Source organism: Pongo abelii, chromosome 1, assembly GCF_028885655.2.
Source record: "Pongo abelii isolate AG06213 chromosome 1, NHGRI_mPonAbe1-v2.0_pri, whole genome shotgun sequence".
Lineage (NCBI taxonomy): Eukaryota > Metazoa > Chordata > Mammalia > Primates > Hominidae > Pongo > Pongo abelii.
The window spans coordinates 212,482,175-212,505,572 of NC_071985.2; the positions used below are offsets into that span (position 1 = coordinate 212,482,175).

At 38.9% G+C, this 23,398-nt stretch overlaps 1 protein-coding gene across 39 annotated transcripts in view; it reads left to right on the forward strand.

Annotated features, from left to right (window-relative positions):
- EIF4G3 (eukaryotic translation initiation factor 4 gamma 3) overlaps window positions 1–23,398 on the forward strand; it is a 366,672-nt gene that overhangs the window by 125,268 nt on the left and 218,006 nt on the right. For 33 of the 39 annotated variants that reach the window (XR_010138524.1, XR_010138525.1, XM_063719739.1 and 30 more), the window contains one exon: window positions 2,003–2,131. The exons of 4 other annotated variants lie outside the window; for them this stretch is intronic. Coding sequence is in view for 28 of the 35 variants with exons in the window: in XM_063719647.1 (XP_063575717.1) it covers window positions 2,003–2,131 (129 nt within the window). In the remaining 7 variants the exon portion in view is untranslated. Of the gene's footprint in view, window positions 1–2,002; window positions 2,132–8,714; window positions 8,793–23,398 lie in introns of those variants that run through there. 2 more of the 39 variants (XM_063719743.1, XM_063719744.1) reach the window with 2 other exon arrangements.

Below are 23,398 nucleotides of genomic sequence, written 5' to 3' on the forward strand. Positions count from 1 at the left end.
CCAAGAAAATCATAATCAAAGTTATTTAAAAAACAAGGATGAAACTAGATACAATTATTTTAAGTGTTAATCTTTGGTCATATTGTAGCATCATTTATGTGTCTTTTAACTCGTAAGCTTTTGGTTCTAGTTAGTTCTGTGTGAGTCCATTTGATTTCAGTATTGGGATCAGGTAGCTGATCCTGAAGATGTTTATATCTGTTTAGAGAGTTATAAGTGATTTGAAGGTTAGAGTACCAGGGACTAGATTTTCTTCAGACCTTTTGACTGAGTGAATTCCAGGCCATTTTCCTTTTTCTCTGAGCGGAGTTTTTAACTTTATGATAAAATTCAGAAGACCTATGAACTGAAAATAGAGAATATGTCTAATGATGAATTGTAGCATTTCTTTGCATTATGAATATAAACAACAATTGCCATTAGTTATTATTTTTAACGCATCACTGAAGAATATATATTACTATGTCAGGAATTTGTTTTAATATTTTTATACCTGTATTTCAATATAGATCATTTGTTGTCATAATCCTATGTGTTTTATGCACTTAATAACACGATTCTGAGAAGTCTGTATTTTATGCTAGATTGGCAAAGGATTTGTGTTCCTCTCAAATTTAAGAACTATTGCTTAAGGAGAATGGCTTCTTTCATTTTAGCAGAGGACAGAACTGCCCATAATTCATGAAAGTTTGCAAAACCATCAGTGTTAAGTCTGCATTAGACTATAAGAGGGAAGAGCTGGCTAGGATTGATTGGTAGACACTTCACTAGGGGTCTGAGTAAAGTGGTTTCATATCTGTCATGGGCTGATGAGCAATTTATTGCCTGCAAAAAATGGAGAAAATGAAATTTTTGGTTACATAAAAACATGCTGATTATTTTTCAGTTGTATAAATTTGTGATTATTGTATTATATTAGAAAATATAAATGAGAAAATAAATACCTATAATGCTTTCTGTTAAGATTTTGGTGTATCTCCTTACAGATCTTTAAAAATATTACATATACATGTTTTTAGATGTATGTGTGTGTATTATATGCATACGTTAACAAATATGTGTATAGAAATATTCCTACACATGTGTATGTATATGTATATTTAGATGTCCTTTTTAAAAATTTTTTTGTATTTAAAGAGATAGGGTCTTCCTCTGTCACCCAGGTTGTATAGTACAGTGGTGTGATCATAGCTCACCGTAAGCCTTGAACTCCTGGGCCCAAGCAGTCCTTCTGCCTCAGCTTCCCGAGTAGCTGTGTCTACAGGTGGATGCCACCATGCCTAGCTAATGAAAAAAAATTTTTTTTTAAAAATAGGGATGAAGTCTTGCTGTGTTGCACAGGCTGGTCTGAAACTTCTGTTCTTAAGCAGTCTTCCTGTGTTGGCCTCCCAAAGTGCTGGGATTACAGGCATAAGCCACAGCATCTGGCTAGATATATGGTTTTAAAGACAAAAATGAGATTATGTCGTATAAGTAACTTGCCATTTTTGGAGTTTAGATTTATTGAGATGTAGTTTAGTAAAATTCACCCTTTTTAGTGTATGCATCCGTAAGTCTTGACAAGCAGAGACATTCAGTTCTCACTATAAGCATGATACAGAATAGTTCTGTCACCCTCAAAAATCTCCTTGTTCCTCTTCTGTAGTCATCTCCCTCCTCTTTCAACCATTTATTTCTTTTCTGTTCCTTTTACAAAATGGTATCATACAATTTGTAGTTTCAAGTATTGTTTCTTTCCTGTAGCATGTGTTTTCCTTTATGATTTTTGGTTTTGAGATCATGCTTCAAGAATCTTTTATCAAATATGAGAATATTCATGTATATATTTTTAAAGAATTCTATTTTTTTAATTTTAAAAATTTTAAGTGTTTGTTCAGTCTGGTGCTTATTTTAATGTAAGTTGTGAGGTAGGAAATCCAATTAAAAATCAGATAGTTCAGCTGTATTTATTAAGATTGATTTACTAATATAATGTTCTTACTAAATATTGATTTCCTCACAGGTAACACAGGTAGCAAGACAGCCGGGAACCCCTACCCCATCCCCTTATTCAGCACATGAAATAAACAAGGGGCATCCAAATCTTGCGGCAACGCCCCCGGGACATGCATCGTCCCCTGGACTCTCTCAAGTAAGATAAACCTTTTTTAAAAAAATAAGAAATGTCCTTGTAAAAGCATCATTTTTGTTTTTCTAAAGAGACTCCTAAGCAGTAACATAAAACATTACTTGTATAGTAATTTCTAGTTTGTCTTTGGCTCTTTTCAGACTTAACCATTCATAAAGATGGCTACTAACAAATTTCACACATTTCATTTTGGAGTCATTAAAAATTAACTGTCAGTGATATTTAGTTTTCATTTTCATTGTTTAAGAAGTTAGAGTTTTATTCTAAAGTTTACTGAAAAGCCCCCCACAAAGGACTGATTTGCTTTTCCATGCTTAATCTGCTGCTCTCTTCCACCCCTTTTGGGTGAAGCATTAATGGTTATTTTCTACTTATGTGAAAACTTGGTGTCTTCCCCTCTTGAGTAGCATCAGTGGGATTTTTTGTTTGTTGGTTTGGTTGTTTTCTAAGTCGATTATTGTAATTTGATAGGCTTAAGTTTTTGTTGAACTGTTAAAAGAATTGTGAACCCCTTAGTGTATTGCTACTTAATAGTAACAACAGACATTCAGATACTGTTTAAGGAGGATGTTCCTATGTGTTCCTTGCACTTAAGCTGTTTGCAAAGATATATTGTTTAGCTTGCACCGAACTACTGTTGCAAGCCTGCTTGGATTTCCTTGTGGTTAAAAGTTGGCTAGAGTTATAAAGTCCCTTGCAGAATGTCGACTGAGTCAAGCCAATAACATTGACCTAACTGTGTGAGATTATCAGTATTTACATGTAAGAGCTACTCTTTTGATAATGAAAATCATTTTTATAACATTATTTGTGATTTTAGCCTCCATATTTTAGGCCTTTTAGAGCTTGAATAATAGGAGAGATCAGGAATTACTAAAAATAATGCTAAAGGTGGTGATTATAAGTTAGGGGCTGATTTTATTTTTTATTCTTCATTATTTTTTAGAGACAATTTTTATTCCTTCTTTGTTATTTTTTTAGAGACAGGGTCTTGCTCCGTGGCCCAGGCTGGAGTACAGTGGCGTGATCATAGCTCACTGTAACCTCTAACTCCTGGGCTCAAGTGATCTTCATGCCTCAGCTTCCCAGTTAGCTGAGACCACAGGCTCATGCCACCATGCCCGGCTAATTTTTTTTTTTTTGGTTAAATTTTTTGTAGAGATGGGGTCTTGCTATGTTGCTCAGATTGGCCTTGATCTCCTGGCCATGTGCTGATTAATTATATTTTAGACTATAGAATGTTTGGAAAAGGAATGTACAGTTTGCCAAACCGTGACAGAAATAGCCCTATTAATGAATATATAAATACATTTGTCAAGAACTTAGTGCTATACCTAAACTTAGTCTAAATCATTCCTATATAATTTTGAGTTTTAAACATTGAAAACAAAACAAAATGAGCTCCTGATTGTTTAAATGAGGTTCTTGTGTTGGGTTTCTTAGACTGAACACAACCTCTCAACTTTACTATGAAGGTGTATTAATCTGAGTCTAATCAGGAGAGAAAAACTATGCACTCTCAAGAATATAAGATATAAACAGCAAATGCTTACCTTAGGGCTGAGTAGAGGCTCAGATAGGGAGCCTTTCTCTGTAGGGTTGAGCCAAAGGCTGTGGTAGAAGAGCCACTGTGGTACTGTTCAGAACTTGCTGAAACTCTTTGTTCTGGAACTTGCTGGAAATGTGCACTATGAAGTATTGGGGAAAGCTTTCTTCTCCAGCACCAATCTCTTATAGCCAAGAGCTGATGCAGTGCACACTGGCTAAAAGGCTCCTTACCGCATGTCTATTTCCCACAGACAACTCAAAACATTAGATCTACTGGATCAGAAGTCCCAAGTGGTAGAGCAGCTTGCACTGCCCATCCCAAATTTGCTGTAGAACCTTCATATATTGTGTTCCTTACTCAAAATTGGAAACTTCCTAGGTGACTCTGTAGTCGGTTAAGGTGGCACATTCAGATGTAGTATATATGTTGTCTCTACATCCAAAAAAGGCCTACCAAACCTACCTCTTATTTTTTTGTGGTAGTTTTAGGTGAGAGACTGCTACCCCTACCCTGGGCTAAGATCTTGACCTTGTTGGAGAGGGCATGGTGTGGCTTTCTGAATGGGAGTGGTGCCATTTCAGTGGAACTTACACTGAAAATCCACCCTTAGAACTCGTGAGAATTCTGCCCTCTAGGGTGCCGAGGGAAAGCTGTTCGCAGGGAGGTTTCTTAGAAAAGCCACTTTGCTGTGTGTCTTCCTGAGGGAATACGGATAGCTCTTGGCTGCTGGGTACTGTTGCTTGCTGTGCACTGAAGCAGAAATCTTGCTCTGATGAAGCTATGTCCATGAGGGGAGCATGTCACTAGAGAAGCCATCTTTTAGAGAAGCTATCTGGGCTGCAGGAGCAACCAGGAACCAGGGAGCAAAACCCTTTCCTCCTACATATCTCTAGAGCCTTCTACTGACAAAACTTAATGTTGTGTCAGCTGAAATGTTAAAATATTTATAGAGCTTAGATCCATTTTCTTATTACAGGCAAACAGGGTGAATTTTGATATGAAAGACAAGCAGTTGATAACTGGCATGTAAGGGAAATAGCTTAGTTTTCCATTTGAAATTCTTACTGTTTAAGTTGTGATTTGACCCAAGCAGTTGGCCCAAAGGACTTAAGTTTTCTGAAAGTTAGGCTGCTCGCAAATGCATAGTTTGCATTTAAGAAAAGATGGTCTCCTAGCATCTCACTTGTTGAATCCTCAAGTGCTGTTCTATATGCCATTTTACCAGGCGCCTTTAGAAACCAGAGTACATGAATACCAGGGACAATGGCCACCAAATATTGTGTTGCATTCTTTTGTGGTCTGTTTTGCCACCATTTTGCCTAATCTGATGAATGAACCCAGTAAATCACACCTGGTTCAATGCCCCTTTTTCCCCTCCATCCTTTCAGACAGAGGGAAGCTTCTATGGATTCGTCTGTCTCCTAGCAATGTGTTAACATTTGTTGATATGGTGAGGAAGTTTTTCTAAACTAGCATACCTAGAAAAATGAAGAGTTCCTTGGGAAACTCAAGTTTTTTTTTAGGTTTCACAGTTGAAACAGTTTGTAGGGGCAGATGCAAAGCTTCCCTTCTGCCCACTCTGAGGGTTTGCTGAAATGACTGATGATAGATTAATAGGAGAAAAAGGCATACAGATTTATCAATGTGCATGGACACATGAGAGTCCTACACATACGAAACGCAAAGAAGGGAGAGATGGTTGAGGCTTGAGTACCCTCTTCATAGGGAAGAGGGAAGCAGGGTGGGGAATGGCCTATCGGAAATTTTAGAGGGGAAGTAAATGGTTTTTAGGTGAAATGAATGAGTCCAAATTACAGTAGTCTGAGACAAAGTTCCTCTGAGCTCCTGGGAGGTGGCGGGAAGGTGAGGAATGAGACTTCAGCGTGAACAAAGGTTGTCTTATTATGAATGTTAAATCTCCTAGAGAATCTCTTAAGAGTTACCCTCAGAAGTAAAATGAAAAGTCTGTCTTGATGTGGTCATGGCTTTAGTCTCTTCTCTTTTCCGTGATTAATCTTTTGTGATTATTTGATGAGCTTCCATGGGAGGGTGGTCTTAAGACAATTGTGTTTCTTTTGGAAAGACATTTTCTTAGTCATATCTCTGTGCCCCACCAAGTTCATGGATGGTAATGGAAAGAAGAGCCTTCAAAATAGAGGGGAAAGGATTATAGGCTTGAAGTCAAACCATAGGTTCTAGGGCTGGCTTTGTTACTTTCTGGTTATATGATATTGGGTAAATTATTTAATATCTCTGGAACTTCGTTTCTTCAGCTGTTATATAGGGGGAAATTAGAATTCTGCTGCCCTGTAAGAGCGTTGTTATGATGATTGTGTAAATTCCTGCCTCAGAACAGGATTTCCTAAATTTAGTAAGTTGCATTTATTATTTGTATTCCTGCCAGACTTCGTTCTCCTCAAGATTTATACATATATATATGCATGTGTGTGTGTGCATGTATCCTTGCCTGCTAATTCTTTTATTTGGCTACCTGTCGAGATTTCGTGTGAAACTTAGAAGCTATCTCCAAGAGTTTGAAATGTCTTCCATGTCTTTGCCTTTTCTGATGTTTGGATAAAAGTAGGATATTAGGCTTGGTTATTTTCTGTTGGCGGTAATTTATTTTATTCTTCTATACAAAACAGATTCAGTCAACTGAGGATAAGATCAAAGAAACTATTTTTTAGCTACATGTCCTTTTTGATGTGACAGTCTCCCCTTCTTCTGTGAATTAAATCTTTTTGTCCAAAGTAACTACCTATGTCTGTGACTCAATGTTTGACACTCAATCTACTAAGGTCTAAGTGAAAGAAGCTAAGCTGAAGAAAAGTGAACTTCATAACTTTGAAACATGAAAGAGGGAAAATGAAGAATATTGTTTCCAACCTCCTCTGCAATCTCATTACCTGCTTCTTTCTCTTTGTTAAGACAGGATTTTACACATCCACAGGTGCTTCACCACACCTGTGTATGTGCCAAGTTTTAAGGCTTAATGTGCATTTCCCTTTTTTACATGAGCTGTAGTTCTTTCTAGCTTTGTCCTCTCTGGAGATTTTGTTTAATTAGTCAAGGACTTTAGACTATGACATTTCAGACAATGGTAAATTGGTGAGACAGAGTCTTTATAGGCATAGATTCTTTTCAGTTTCCCTGAAATGGCAACACTTTTGAACAATCTTGAAACCCAGCATGTCTGTTCTCTGGGAAGAGTAAATAGTTTGGAATTTAAAAGTATCCTTTGGTGGCAGATTGCAAAGTAAATCTCCCTGGGGAAGTGCACTCTCTAGGGAGTCAGGAGAAGAGACTCTCTAATTTAGAGTTCCAACCCTCCTACCACTGTTTCATAGTTTAACCTTTGGAAGTTCCTATTAATGTCCAGTTTTCTTCTTTGTGAATGAGCAGCTTTTGTTAGATGAGATCAGAATTTTCTTTAAGACTTCCATGGGTTTTGGACACTAACTTGAAAGTAGCCAGTTGTTGTTATGGAAAATTATAAAACTATTTTAGATTTAAAATTACCCAAACTTTGCCTTGTTTCATTGTTTTTTTTTTTAAGAGAAGTTTGAATTATTTAAAATTACTTCTCAAGAAAAGTAAAAACAAAAGAGACTCCTACTTATTGCTTAATTGGTGATGCAGATTTGCTTTAACTTAGTTAATTTTCACGAAGTAGCAATTACAAAACAGACCAAACTGGCGCTGACTAACTAGGATCAAAATCTAGGTCTTTTCTTTTTTCTCTTGGCATCATTATCTAGACTTCTAGGCTTTTGGAGCTATATTCACAGTAATTAAGTGAGAAGACATGCTCAAAATGATGCCAAAGAAGTGAGGTAATAGGTGTTATCTGCCTGCTGTTTCTGGATTTCATTTGGCTGTCTGTTTTTTTCTGGGAGAGGAACTCCTTCTATAGCATATAATATATAGTAGCTGAGATAGTGATGGTATATGATCCACTGGTTAGATTCTTTATTGTCTCTGGAAATACTAAGCAGAGTTCTTCACTGAGGAGTATTGCTTGATCGTGATGCTTATTGTTACACCACAATTTTCTTTTTTTTTTTTTTGTTTTTTTTTTTTTTTTTTTTTTTTGCTGCAAAAGACATGATTTTATTAGTTTTTCTGGCTACATAGTATTCCATGGTGTATATGTACCACATTTTCTTTATCCAGTCCACCGTTTGTGGACACTTAGGTTGGACCAAAGACTTTGCTATTGTGAATAGTGCTGCAGTAAACATCTGAGTGCAAATGTCTTTTTTATAGAATGCTTTCTTTTCTTTTGGGTAGATACTCAGCAGCAGGATTGCTGGGTGGAATAGTAACTTAATTTTTAGTTCTTTGAGAAATCTCCATACTGTTTTCCGTAGAGGTTGAATTAATTTACATTCACACCAACATGTATAAGTGTTCCCTTTTCTCCACCTCCACACCCCAATCTTTTGTCTTTTGACTTTTTAGTAATAGCCATTTTGATTGATGTAACATGGTATCTCAGTGTGGTTTTAATTTGCGATTCCCTGATGATAAGTGATGTTGAGCATCTTTTCTTTTCATGCATTTGTTGGCTGTGTGTATGTCTTTTTATTTTTTTTTATGAAGTATTTATTGATGATTCTTGGGTGTTTCTCGGAGAGGGGGATGTGGCAGGGTCATAGGATGATAGTGGAGAGAAGGTCAGGAGATAAACACATGAACAAAGGTCTCTGGTTTTCCTAGGCAGAGGTCCCTGCGGCCTTCTGCAGTGTTTGTGCCCCTGGGTACTTGAGATTAGGGAGTGGTGATGACTCTTAAAGAGCATGCTGCCTTCAAGCGTCTGTTTAACAAAGCACAATTTTCATCATTAGTAAAGGATGAGTTTCAAATGATGGATGGTCCCAACGCCCATTTTTGCTTTATCCAGCTTCTGGGAATCTTGTTTTATTTACTAAGGAGAATTTCTCTGTGTTGTCTCATAATTGTTCATTGACTGACTGCTCCAGCCTTTGTAAGCTGTTTTTTTATTTATTTTTTATTTTTAGAGACAAGGCCTCACTCTGTCACCCAGGCTGGAGTGCAGCAGTGTGATCATAGCTCACCGCAGCCTTGACCCCCTGGACTCAAGCAGTTCTTCAGGTAGCTGGGACTGTATGCGAGCTCCATGATGACTGACTAATTTTTTAAGTTTTTGCAGAGATGGGACTTGCTTTGTTGCCAAGGCAGGTTTTGTTTCTAAATCCTGGCCTCATACAGTCCTCCAGCCTCAGCCTCACAAAGTAGTGGGATTATAGGCTTGAGCCATGGTGCGCTTCTGAGACCCTGTCTCTACAAAAGATGTAAAAAATACTAGCTAGGTGTGATGGCACACACTTGTAGTCCCAGCTACTTGGGAGGCTGAGGTGAGAGGATCGCTTGAGACTGGGGTGTTGAGGCTGCAGTGAGCTGGGATCACACAATTACACTCCAGCCTGGGCGGCCCATGGTGCCCTTCTGAGACCCTGTCTCTACAAAAGATGTAAAAAATACTAGCTAGGTGTGATGGCACACACTTGTAGTCCCAGCTACTTGGGAGGCTGAGGTGAGAGGACTGCTTGAGACTGGGGTATTGAGGCTGCAGTGAGCTGGGATCACACAATTACACTCCAGCCTGGGCGGCAGAGTGAGACCCTGTCTCAAAGGAAAAAAAAAAACCGAATGAAGTTGAAAAGTGATTTTTCCTTACTGCGTATGCTTTTTTTTCTTTTTGTTACCTTTTGTGAAGAATATAAATTCTGAGTTTGATGCATACTTGTTAACCATGATAACATAGAGGAAGCTGTGAAAGTTTGCTTTAAGAAAACATCACATTTCATTGTTGAAATAGATGAGTATTGAATTTAATTTAAAAAAAGCAAAATTTATAGTTTTTACACTCCCCATGGCCCCCACTTTGAAACACATCATGTCCATCTAAGGCAGTATTTGAGGTGAGCTTACCAGGATTCTTTAGCATATCACAAATATAAATATGAATATTTTATAGGCCTTTGTAACTTACTTTTAAATTAATGACATTTGCAAAGGCATGTTATTTGTAAAGTGTTTAATGACAATATTTGTTGACATTTTTAACAAAAAGTAGATTTTTAAGAACTTACACATACTATCAACTTAAAAAAACAAAATGGAGGATTTGTCCCCAAGGGGACCAACTCAGTGCAGTCAGTACTGCAGGTGTCCAAACCCACACCAAGTCCCCATGTACCATGAATGCAGCTTCCAAAGAATCATGGTAGGCTTCTCTAATTGTTGAGATTTATTTTAATGTGATACTTGATTGGAAGAGTGTTCAGCTCTTTTGGTCATTTTTTGTTTTTATTTAAAAAATTAGTTGCAACCATATTTATAAAGCAACCTTGACCAAATGTTTTTCTAATAGGTGTTTCATCTCTCTCTCTCTCTCTCTTTCCATCCTTCCTTTTTTTTTTTTTTTTTTTTTTTTTGCCAAGGTTTTACTCTGTCACCCATAACTGGAGTGCAGTGTGTTTTCTGTTCACTGCAGTCTCCACCTCCCAGGCTCAAACTGTCCTCCTGCCTTAGCCTCCTGAGAGTAGCTGGGACTAACTGACTTTTTGTATTTTTTTGTAGAAACTGGGTTTCCTCATGTTGCTCAGGCTGGTCTCGAACTCCTGAGTTCAAGCAGCCCGCCTGCCTTGGCCTCCCAGAGTGCTAGGATTACAGGTGTGAGCCACCGTGCCTGGCCTAGGTGTTTAATCTTTTATGCAGTCCTGTAACTTACCTTGAAATGTGCCTAAAGCAGCTTTTATGTGTTTGGTTATGCTTCTCTTTGTATTGCCTGTAGCCGAAAAAAATTCCATTTATTTTCTTTTGACATTTCTGTGCTTAGTTTTTAAATGTTGCTGCAAGAGTGATGGTTAAGTACAATTATTTTTCAGACTTCTCACCCTAAGTTTTACATTCTGTTTGGCAAATTCACATGGCTAGAACCCACAGTTTATCTAAGTATTAATTCAGCACTATTACAGCAAGCTAAAGAATTTTGTAAGAACCAAACTGATTGTGATTTTGTAAGCATTTCTTTACTTCTGTTTTATGTAGGCTCAGTCTTTTGTTGATGATGTTCATTTTCACTTAAATCCTGTCAGAGGAAAAAGGTTTAGGATTTTGTCTTTTACATTTGAACAGCTGTTTCTTTTGGATGCATCCTGGGAGATTCTTGTTTATTTCTCTGGCTACCTCTCATCTGTTTTAAGATGTCCCGAAAAACTCTGTCAGCATTTTTCTTGCCAGTTTACCTCTTGGGAATATCACACTTCATTTATTTCCCATAGATTTGGGGGAGAAACTCACTTTAGTGCCACTAATTTATTTTTTATCTGGTTGTGACATTCAGATTTTTAGATTTTTATGGTTCTGAAAATTGCTAATTCAGTTCAGCTGCAGAGATTAGCATGTGTCAGTAAATTTTAGGATGAGAAATAGAACAGGTAAGTTTTAAGAATAATGAAGAAATTGTGCAGTTTGACTCTTCAATTTAAAGTGCTTGTGATAGTTCCTGCAAAAATGTATATGTGATTCAGAGTGTGTTGCGGGGGAAGTGAGCAGACAGAACTCTGAGGGAGAGCTCAGCAGAGAGGTTAAGTACCGTAGTAGACATGTATAATATTGTCTTGAGTTTAGTCAGGCAAATGGGTATATATGTCTATTCAGATTTATTGTAGTGGACGGGAGCATGCCGATTGCTGGGAGAGAAATGAGAGGACAAGCTTGATTCAGGACCGTTTTTATAAGAGATCAAATGAAAAAATTTACTTAAAAGTCACAAACTATGAAGTGTAGCATACAAAGGCTAGCTATCTTTATAGAACTAAGAACTGTGAATTTCAGTGACTCAGCAATCGATAAAAAGCCAACAACACACACGTCTTGTAGATGATGGTCATTTTAAATTTTCTCAGTGAATAGTAAAGAGAGATTAACTTAGTTATATTTAAAGCAAATAGAATCAATTAAGTATAAAGAATGAATATTATAAATTGATATATAGAATGACTATTAGAAAATAAAAATGTTGGGCTGGGTGAGGTGGCTCATGCTTGTAATCCCAGCACTTTGGGAGGCTGAGGTGGGCAGTTGGCTTGCGCTCAGGAGTTTCAGACCAGTCTGGGCAACATGGGGAAACCCCATCTCTACAAAAATTAGACGGGTATGGCGGCGTGGGCCTCTCATCTCACCTGATTGGGAGGCTAAAGTGGGAGCATCCCCTGAGTCCAGAAGGTCAAGGCTGCAGTGAGCCATGCTTGTGCCACTGCACTCCAGCTTTGGCGGCAGAGTGAGACCCTGTCTCCAAAAAAAAAAAAAAAAGAAATTTGTTGTAATTTACTCACTAAACCAACAAACTATTTTTCTCAGTGCATACATTTATTTATTGTTTTTTTTTCCTCTGATGTCTAGTCATGCTTATAATGAGGTAACACGAAGGGCTGAGTCTGATTTCCAAACTTTTCATCAGTTGATGGACCCTTTTCTCTGTGAAGAATGATGAACTCTCAAGCTATCTGAATTCTGTCTCCCTTGTGTGCGTGTTCTCTGTGAAGTAGTTTGTTTCATAGAAAACCCCTAAGTAGGTGACATATTGAAGAAACTGTGTTGCCAACATTTTGTTATACTTTTCATGTAAAACATATTTCCATTTCTCTTCATTGCCAGTGTTTCTCCAGTTTCAAGTACTATACTATATTATTCAAAATTCTGTTTATTACTCCACATCTGGTTACTCTTGATCACCATGAAAATTGCCCATTTTCTTTTATAGTTCAGTTTCAAATTTTCACATGCCTGTTTAGTGCAGTTGTCAAAGTCTTATAGTAAGAAATAAATTACACTAAACTATTTCAAATGGAGAGGATTTTTAATACATGAATTTGTTATACTGGCTGAATGATTAATAAGGGGGATGCTGAGGCTGGGCATTGTGGCTCACACCTGTAATCCTAGCACTTTGGGAGCCTGAGGTGGAAGGATAACTTGAGCCCAGGAGTTCGAGATGAGCCTGGGCAGCATAGTGAGACTTGGTCTCTACAAAAAATAAAAATAAAAAGGAGGATGCGGAGGTAATCTAGAGATTAATAACTGCAGAAAGCAGCTGACATCCCTGAGAGAAAGTCAGGAAAGGGGAAATACAAAGTAAATGTGATAGACATCAGGACTGTGAAATATATTCATAACTGTTAAAATTAAAACGTAGTCAAATTACATTTAAAGGAGTTTAATTGAGCAGTGAACGACTGGTGCAGGCATCCCCCAGAATCATGGCAAATTCAGAGAGACTCCAGGGGTACCTTCTGGTCAGAACAAATTTATAGACCAAAAAAAAGGGAAAGTGTTGTTAAAAAAAAAAAAAATCAGAAGTGAGGTACAGAAACACCTGAATTGGTTACAGGGTGACGTTTGCCTTGTTTGAACACTCAGCAGTCTATGATTAGTTGAAGTATGGCTGCTGGGATTGGCCAAGACTCAGCTGTTGTTACAACTGCATACTCTTTAGGTTTTCAGTCTTGTCTGCCTTTTAAGCTGAGTTAGGGTTCACCCACAGGGACTCAGATTTAGAAGTACAGAGTCCTTCTCAGACCATATTTAGTTCGCTTTAACATAACTATAATAACAACACAGTTAAATTATCTCAATTCAGTGGTGACTCAAATTGGTCAAAAACCAAAATCTAGGAATATGCATTTAAACTTGACACAGAAAGATTAAAAACATTCCTCAAGACTGCCTTCCCACCCCTTCAGATACCAGCCATACGTTTGGGCCTCTGGAACTTTTGACTGACTGGCTTCAATTTGGGGATCTCATGATCCCCTCTTTGGGTTTGATAAATTTGCTGGAGCAGCTTACAGATCTCAGGAAAACATGTTTACTTGTTTATTATAAAGGATATCACAAAGGATACAGTTGAAGAGATGCCTGTGGTGAGGTATGGGGGAAGGGGCACAGAGCTTCTCTGCCCTTCCTTGGTGCACCACCCTCCAGCAACTTCCATGTGTTCGGTTACCTAGAAGCTCACTTAACCGTGTCCTAGGTTTTTTGGAGACTTCATTATGTGCATGATTGGTTAAACTGTTGGCCATTGGTGATCAACTTGACCTTTAGCCCCTCTCCTTTCCCTGAGGTTGGGGGTTGGACTGAAAGTCCCAACCCTCTAATCATGCCCTTGTGATGATCAACTCTAACTGTCAGTCACCATTAGCATACAAAAAAGACAGATTTTGGAGATTCTAAGGTTTTTAGAAGTTGTATGACAGGAATCAGGACGAAGACCAAATATGTATTTCATAATATCACTGTGGTGGCGTCAGAAACTTCATATGCTGAGGGGCAAGGAGAGAGAGTGTATCTGTAAAATATTTGCATGTCACTAGCCATTATTGATATAGAACATCTTTTAAAGTGCTTATTGGCCATTTGTCTATTTTTGGAGAAATGTCTATTCAAAGCCCTTTGCCCATTTTTTAATTGGGTTGCTTCTTTCGTTGTTGTTGAGTTGTAGGAGTTCTTTATGTGTTCTGGATATCAATTCCTTATCAGTTATGTGATTTATATATATTTTATCCTATCCTGTCAGGTGCCTTTTCACTTTGTTGATAGTGTTCTTTACAGAAAGTTTTTAATTTTTGGATTTTTTTGAGACAGGTCTCATTCTGTACACCAGTCTGGAGTTCAGGGCTTTGGACACAACTCACTGTAGCTTCCGTCCCTGGGATACAAGGGATCCCCCCAGCTTATCCTCCCAAGTAGCTGGGAAGACAGGCATGTGCCGCCATGCCTCGCTCACAAGTTTTTAATTTTGATAAAGTCTAATTTATCTTTTGTTGTCTGTGCTTTTGGTGTCATATCTAAGAAAACATTGCCAAATTTGATGTTCTGAAAGTTTCCCCCTGTGTTCCTTTGTTGGAATTGTATACTTTTAGCTCTTACACTTAGCTCTATGATTCATTTTAAAAATTTTGTTTTTCTGTGTTCTCTCACAGAGTGGAACTATGATTCATTCGATTTAATTTTCATGTATGGTTTAAGATAAACGCCTGGCTTCGTTTTTTTGGCATGTGGCTATCCAGTTTTTCTAGCACCATTGGTTGAAAAGACTGTCCTTTGCCCGTTGAATAGTCTTGGCACCTTTGTCAAGAATCATTTGACTATATATGTGAAGGTTTATTTCCGGGCTCTTTTCTTTTCATTGCTCTATATGTCTGTCTGTATGCCAGTACCATACTGACTTGATTCTTGTAGCTTTGTAGTAAGTTTTGAAATCCAGGTTTGAGACGTTTAGGTTTGTCCTCCTTAGATGACGAGTTGGTGGGTGCAGTGCACCAGCATGGCACATGTATACATATGTAACTTACTGCACATTGGGCACATGTACCATAAAACCTAAAGTATAATAATAATAATAATAATAATAATTACAATAAAAGAAAAAAAAAAAAAAAGAAATTGCTGCAACATCCAAGTAGCTTGATTATTTTTATTATTTTCACAAATTGACTGATGTTGCTGTTTCTCTTTTTTTCCCTGAATTATAGCACAAGGGGTTAAGCTTTCCTTTGCAAAAGAGCTAATTAACACCTGTGTGTGAGTGTACATGTGTGTGAGTGTGTGTATGTGTGAACATTCTTTTGAACTACTTGAACTTGTTAGTTTGATTCAACATTAAAAGGCCTCAAGGCCACAGCTATAATGAGATTCACATTTTGGAGTTTACATTGGTATAGTAATACATTTCATGCCTTTGTTCTATAATTTGCCTAATCAAATAAAATGAGATCAAGCATTAAAAAAAAAAAAAAAAAAAAAAAAAAAAAAAAAGATTGTTTTGGCTATTGGGGGACCCTTGAGATTCCATATGAATTTTAGAATGGGCTTTTCTATTTTTCCAAAATTTGTTTTTGGGATTTTTATAGGATTCTGTGTATTTAAAAAAATATGTATCATAATGGACACAACATTCTTTTTCTAAGTAGGTGAAGAAAGCATCATTGCTTGAGAGTGGAATTAAGATGTAGTATTCACCTTAATAAAGAATTTATACATAATTTTATAGACACTCCCAAGAACTGGGAATGTTCTAGTTAATGATTCACTTCATAGGTACTTAAAAATCTAATTTGAAGTCCTAGTTCTAAGAGAAACAGAGAGAGAGAGAGTGAGAGAGAGAAGAAAGAAAGAAATTAGTGGAGTAGGAGGTGGTCTGAATTAGGGGTATATCAGGACCTAGAGTGAAGATTATGTCTAGTGGTCTCATGTGACAAATGAATGAGAACTCTGGCTAGGGATGTTTTAGCTGAGATGTAGAAGAAGAAACTGACAGGAAACCAGAGACTATGTAAAGGTGGGAGAAATGAGGGGAAGAAATTAGAGATAATCGTGGTGGCTGTCAGTAGTAGGTCCAGAGAGGGTCCTAAATAGCAGCCATTGAAGTAGGAAGTGGAGAGCCAGCATTGCAGACATTGTAGAATACCTTTGTTGGGAATTCAGTGAACCAACAGCATCTCTCTATCAGTACACTGGTGCTTTTAGCCCACAGTCTTGGGGGAACTGGTCCTGGGATTGGAGAGAAAACTGAGTTGTCATGCTGTATAAATAAAAGCTAAGCTTTGAATAGTATAGTTGCTTTTGAGAGAACACAAGTAGCCTGTGATCAAGCCATCCTATTATGTGAGTCTGTTATTGTCTTGTGAAGGGCAGAAAGCCATAGCATTTCAATGTTGAACTAATTATAAAGAGTACAGAAATGGTGATGATTTCAGCACAGTGTTTCCCTGCTCCATATAATATCACTGCTCAGAAGTGAGAAAGAGTTGGATCAGTGGTTTTCATTTCTGCCTTCCCGCTTAGAATCACCTGATGCCTGGGTCCCCTTCTCCAGAGATTCTCATTTAATTGCTTGAGACGAGCCTAGGTAATGCTAATGTGCACCCAGCATTGAGACAAAGCTATGAAACAGTGCCTTTTTCCCCCTCTAATCCCACAGCCGATTAGGAACAGTGCCTTTTGATACATATTGCCCAAATGATACTTTATAGGCTTTGTTTGCTGGGGATGGTTTTCACTGAAAGGAGCAAGATGTCCCCATTTTCAGATCTTATACAAGCAAAGTGAATTGGGCTAGTCTTAATTTAGGGAAAATAGCTCTGATGATTGAGAAAGCATTTCTGTTTAGTAGCTAAAACAGACTCTTACAGCTTTTTTTTTTTTTTTACAGATAATATGCTTTTCATCGTGGTCTGTACTCAGAAAGTTTTTACAGTATTGATTTTATATGCCAATTTATTTTGGTGATAGAACCAAATTATACCCTGACAGGTACTATGTAATTGACTCTTCTGATTCACCCAGAATAAGAGCGGGTGTTTTTTGCTTCCATACAATCAGATACTCCTAGATTTAAAGTTATAATATAGTGTTTTCAAACTTTTAAAAGCAGCAAAACTGTTTCCCCCCCATATGACGAGCAGTGTCTGGTCCATAGTAAGCCCCTAAATAGTTGAATGAAAACTAGCTCTAAATGAAATTTTCCAGAAGTGTCACTTTTTGGCTGTTAGCAGTGTGGATGCTTTATTTGGCGCAATAGCTTTTTTTTTTTTTCTTTTTCTGACTGGTACAGTTAATTTTGTACAATTCACTAAAAGTTTACCAGTACAAGCTTAACTTAAAAAGAGCCAAATATTGTATTTTACACCCTTAGAGACCTTATTCTGTGAGGGTCTGAGAATCTTAATATTCCAGCTGTTCTGTCATTGTGAATCAAATAATTAAGACTGAGTTGCTAAGCTGGAAAAGTCTTTTTCAGGATGCCATGACAGAGATTTAGGTCTTTTAAACCAGTTCAGTACTATACTGAATAGAGAATTTCTTACTTTTTCTGAGTAGGTGATCTCATTGTTTAGTATGAATATTTCTAGAATATAACTCATAAATAAGCTTTTATTTTATTATTTTTTTAGAGGTGGAGTCTCACTGTGTCTCCAGGTTGGAGTGCAGTGGCACGATCTTGGCTCACTGCAACCTCTACCTCCTGGGTTCAAACCATCCTCCCACCTCAGCCTCTCAAGTAGCTGAGACTATAGGTGCATGCCACCACACCTGGCTAATTTTTATATTTTTTTGTAGAGATGGGGTTTTGCCATGTTGCCCAGGCTGGCCTTGAACTCCTGAGCTCAAGCAGTCCACCTGCCTCAGCCTCCCAGAGTGTTGGGATTACAGGTGTGAGCCACTGCGCCCAACCCAAAAATAAGCATTTATATGGAGACATGGTATGGTGGCTAGGTATAAAGAAATACCGTCTCTGTGTAACTGATTTTAAATATTAAGGTGTTTAAAGAAAGGTAATGAGAGATTATGATTCATGCTCTTTTTTTTGTACTAACATTATGGGATCTTGGGGGTGTCACTTTTCTGGCCAGAAACCTCTGTGGCCTGTGGCGCCTTTGCCTGAGTTCTTGTCCTGCGTCCAGGAAGAATGAGGTATGCAGACAAGTGTAGGGTGTGCAAGATGAAGAGGAGCTTTACTGAGTGTTAGAGCAGCTCAGAGGAGACCTGCAGTGGGCAGTTCTTCTCTGTAGGCAGGTCGTCCTGTTGAGTGTTCGGCTCTTGGCAGAGAGGAGGCCCTAGAGTGGGTGGCTCCTCTCTTCAGGCAGGTTGTCCCATTGTCTCTGCAGCATTCAGCAGAGAGGAGGCCTGCAATGGGTGGCTCCTCTCTGCCTTTGGTCATCCTGATGTCTGTTGCTCTCAGCCAGAGAGGAGGCCCTGGAGCAGGTGGCTTCTCTCTGTAGGCAGGTCATTCCAGTGTCTGCAGCTCTCAGCAGAGAGGAGGCCCTAGAGAGGGTAGCTCCTCTCTACAGCTGGTCGTCCTGATGTCTCTCCTTCCTCTGCCTTGCTCTGGTTGAGCCCGGGGCTCTTATGGGCCTTACAGGGGAGATAGTGCATGCCAGTTGGCCCGTGGGCAGCCCAGAAAAGGCACCACAAGTCCCCACTCTGGTCCATGGGATGGGTAGCCCACCCCTAGCCTTCAGAACCTCCCTGGCAAAAGGTGGGGCCTCACTGAGGACTCGCCCCTTCTGGCCCAGGAGCCCATTTGCCTCCCACCGCTGCCTATGGCCCCCAGGTTACTTGCGCCAAGGGATGCCCACAGGCTATCGCTGAACTGCCCCCCTGCCCTATCTTAGCCACTCTCCTGCGGTCTTTGGCACCCAAAGTTTGGAGGGGCCAAGCTGGAAGGGGCCCAGTGGGTCAGTGCTGCCCTGAGCCTGTGCATACCCGGCTGGGCTGCAACAGTGCCCGGGCTTGGCCCTAACCCCACTTGGAGATTGGAGCAGATGCTGGGAGTGGGGAGACACCAGGCAGCAGGAGCAGACACCCCTGAGCCTGTGGTGACAGGGGCTCTCCCAGGCCCCTGAGAGCATCGAGAGGCCTGGGCCCACAGCCATGGCCTGAGTGGCTGGAGCTGTACCTGGGGAGCTCCCGCCCTGCCAACTCAGGAGGGGTGGGACTCCTGCCTGTCCCCAGCTGCAGAGTACACAGCCATAGCTGTGCTCCTTCTCTGTGTCTTCCCATAGCCATGGCAGGTGAGGTGCAGGTGGCATGGTGGCCCTGGCCAGCCCTGCACAAACGAACCTTTGGCTCCCAGGACACGGCCAGAAGTGAGGTCGAGGCTGCAGCGGCCCCAGGCCTGGGAGTGGGTCCTACCCACCTGTGCCAGGGTGGGGGTGGCACAGTTGGCTTCCTTGGGGACATGGGCACAGGGGACCTACTGCTGCTCCTACAGCCACTCCTGCTGCCCTGTCCCGCCTCCTTGCAGCCTGGGGTGGGGCTCCAGGCCCTCACCGGGCCTGGACTGGCATCCGGGGCAGGGGTGATGTGGTTGCAGGGTCCCCCTGCAGCCCCAGGGCTCCCCCTTGCCTGGCTCACGACCCTGCCAGGGTGGCGCCTCTGGGAGCAGATCCTGGGCCCAGGCCCGGTCACCAGGAGCGCCAGGCTCAGCAGACACCCTGACATGGGGCAGATCCTGGGGACACGATCTCCGGTGGCCCCAATCTGAGCCTACTGCCGAAGTGCAGGAACCTGGTGCCATCCCAGGGCCACAGGCCCCATGTACCATTCGCCTCGGTGTCTATACCTCAGCACCCGTGGCCTGCGGCTGCACCCCACCTCTGCCAGTGCCATGTCAGCAGTCCCTTTGGATGGCCCATCACTGCAATCACTAAGATAGTATTTCAATTTACAGAGTATTATGTGAAATTGGTTTACTTGGCAAAATTGTCTCATACTATAATTCTGTTTTATAGTGATAAATATTTTTAGAGTTTGGTTGATAGAATGGCATCACAAATACAGCTGTTGAATGGGTGATGAGTAATATTAAAGTGTACTTTAATTTGTTTAGAGTACTGCTCATTAAATATCTGTTTTTGAAGTAACAAAGTAAGAATAATTGGATGGTCGTAATGCAGAATAAAACACACACTGTGACTTAAATGAATGTTTGAGTGCTTAAACATTGCTTAAAACATTCAATAAAAAATTTCCAAAAGCTACAATTAAGTAAGAGCAATATTTGTGGTAGATAACATTTAAAATATAGCCTTTTTGATTTTCAAGTACTAATGTCCCTGGTGTTGAAAAGAGATCCCATTCAGAAATAAATAATCTCTCTACTGGAGCTCTTCTTGAAGAGCCCTCAAGTACAGCCCAACAATTGAACTGTGATAAGTTCCCAGAAAAAAATTTTCTGTTTTACTTTCAGACAGTCTCCCTCTGTCATCCAGGCTGGAGTGTGTTGTCATAATCATAGTTCTTGAACTCCTGGGCCCGAGGGATCCTCCCATCTCAGCCACCCTCACCTCAGCCTCCCAAGTAATTAGTACTACAGGCACATACCAGCACACCCAGCTAATTTGTAAAATTTTTTTTTATAGAGGCAGGGTCTCACTGTGTTGCCCAGGCTGGTCTTGAACTCACCTTAGGCTATCCTCCCTCCTTGGCCTCCTGAAACACTGGGATTACAGGCATAAGCCATCACGCGTGGCCTTTTTTTTTCTTATTGATCTAACTAGAAAGATTGATCATACAGTATTCCCCATGTTCTCTTCACCACCAACTTCAAACTATAAACTGTGGAAAAGAATTTTCAGTTTGCTATAGTATAAAGGCTGCATTACAGAAAGTGAAGTATGTTTTCAAAACAGAGACCTGGCTGTGAATCACAGTTCTATCACTTACTAATTGTGAGATCTTTCATAAATTGAACCTTATTCCATGTGGAAGTCCTGCCATTTGTTCAATAGAGATAACAATACCTGCATCGTAGGATGCTAAATAAGCGTTCCTTGCCTGTCTTTTGTTGCAGTAGCTTTGGCGTATTTAACTTTTTTTTTTTTTTTAAAGTTCAGAATTCTAGAAAATGAATTCTTTATCTGCTCTGCTGTTAGGTTTCAATATCATGTTTCTGGAACTTACTCTTAACTCTTTCATATCAGTTTATAATACTTTAATCATCATTACTGAAAACCAGATGTTACTAATAGGTGTTTATATCATGAAATATTATTTCCTAATATTGTTAAAAGATTTCATTAGCTTGACTCTTGCCATATTTATTATGTATGATTTATTTTTCCTGCATTGTTGTTTAAAAAATAAAAACAACAAAAACTTAAACGTGAGGTAAAACTGATATATAGAGTAGTTTAGAAATCCCAGGATAACCACTCAGAAAGTCATGGCAATTACCTTGATGTCATCTAGAAACATAGTGAGGTTACTGTGTAAAGTTTTCCAGAAATCATTCAGCAATGTTAGCTGTTAAGCAAATATTAGAGCACATGAAAAGGAAAAATTCTGACTTAGTAGGCATATCTGTTACTAGTTTCTTTGAGAAGCAGTCCATCATTGTATTATGATGGATTTGGAGAAAAGTTCAAGTGCTAAAATACTTCATAAGGAAAATAATTCATTTCTGCTTTATGTATGTGAGCTTTTATTTTGTGAGGTGGATTATGGCCTCTTGATCGTTATTCTCTACCATATTTTCACTCCCTTTTTTCACTCCTTTTTTTTTTAAAAAAGCTATTTGTTCATAAACTCTGTAGAATTGTAGGCAGAAGAAATTACACATGACATCTGATCCATTGGTATTGCTTTTTGTTAGTAACTCTTCATAAATAGAATTCAAGATGAAAACATTTGAAGAACATAACCTGAAATAATGGTTTGGCCTTTCTGAAAAGTCTGGTTTTGCCCAGTCTTATTGTAAATCAGTATAAGACTTTTTCTTTTTTAATGGCTGAAACGTTTTTTCCTAACTAAATCAAATAAAACAATATTTTTTCTTCTTCAAGGTAGATATGAGGAAGAAGATGAAGAGAGGATGCACTATCTATTAATATTTGGCTAGATTAATTGTATTTGTTTACGTTGAAGTTTGATTCACATTTATCCCAAGTCATCCATTAGAGCCATGCTGAGGATTAGATAGACTTTGAATTGTAATGTACATTTTTAAATTTATTAGATGAGCAGTGTCATGAGGAATGAACAGTTCTGCCAAAGATTAACTAATAATTACTATTTTTCATCTTTCATGCCTATCCTTTTGCTGGATTTTATGAGAACAAAAAATTATAAGAGATCGGCTTGTCTGCAGGGAAACATCTGTGCTATAATTTCCAGCGTTAGTGGATATAGTAGAAAAAGTTGGAAATGATTTAAAAAGATAAAGAAGTCCGTGGAGATTTGTTTTGGTAAATAGGATTTATGTGTTTTGATTTCTCTTTAAACCTATTATTAAAGCTATTTTATTGAATACGTTTTCTTCCTCTCCATCTGAAGACAACAAATAGCAAGATTCTTTTAGAGGTCCATTCTTAATACAACTATTTGGATGCCTGATATTTGTAGAGTACATACTGTGTGTTAGATGTAAATGGATTTATTTGGGAAAGACTACCACACAAAGTTATTATTTTCCTTATGAACTGCCACTTGTATATTTAAGTCATTTGTTTCTCTGAGAAGAATATTCTAAAGTTTATGTGACTTTGTATTCTAAATTTCAGAAGAATTAGGAGCTTAGTCCTAGAATCAAGAAATTCTCCTTCTGCTATTTATTAGTTATCTGGGTATACTTTTTATTTTATAGGGGTGAGATTGCTTGTAGAATCTCTCTCTGCTAACATCCTGTTACTGGACTTTTTGGCAAGTCCTTTTTGTTGTCATATTTTTTCCTTACACCCTTTCTTTGAACTCTTCCTCCATCTCCTTACTCTGTTTAAATTTATGTAACACTACTTTCCTTAGAAATCCTTCCACTTCAACATTGTTAGTGTTCTTACATTCTTTATATCTTGGAAGGCTAGCTCAGCATTCTCTTGGCCCTTCACTGCTTTCTGTAGGTTGTTTGCCTTCAACCCTTGTGCCCAAAATGTATAAACAGCTCTCTCTCTCTCTTTTTTTTTTTTTTTTTTGCCATCATTCCTCATTTTCTTGGACCCATTTTCTCATTGTTTGAGAATTTTAGTATCTGGCTCATAATTTACTTTTCTGTTTTGCTTTCTGCCATCCACAAGGATGACTTGTGACATTCGTTGTTGTCCTGTCCAACCATTGCCTGTGGGCTCCTGGATCTACCCTGTTTTTTTTTTTTTGTTGTTGTTGTGTTTTTTTTTTTTTTTTGAGACAGTCTC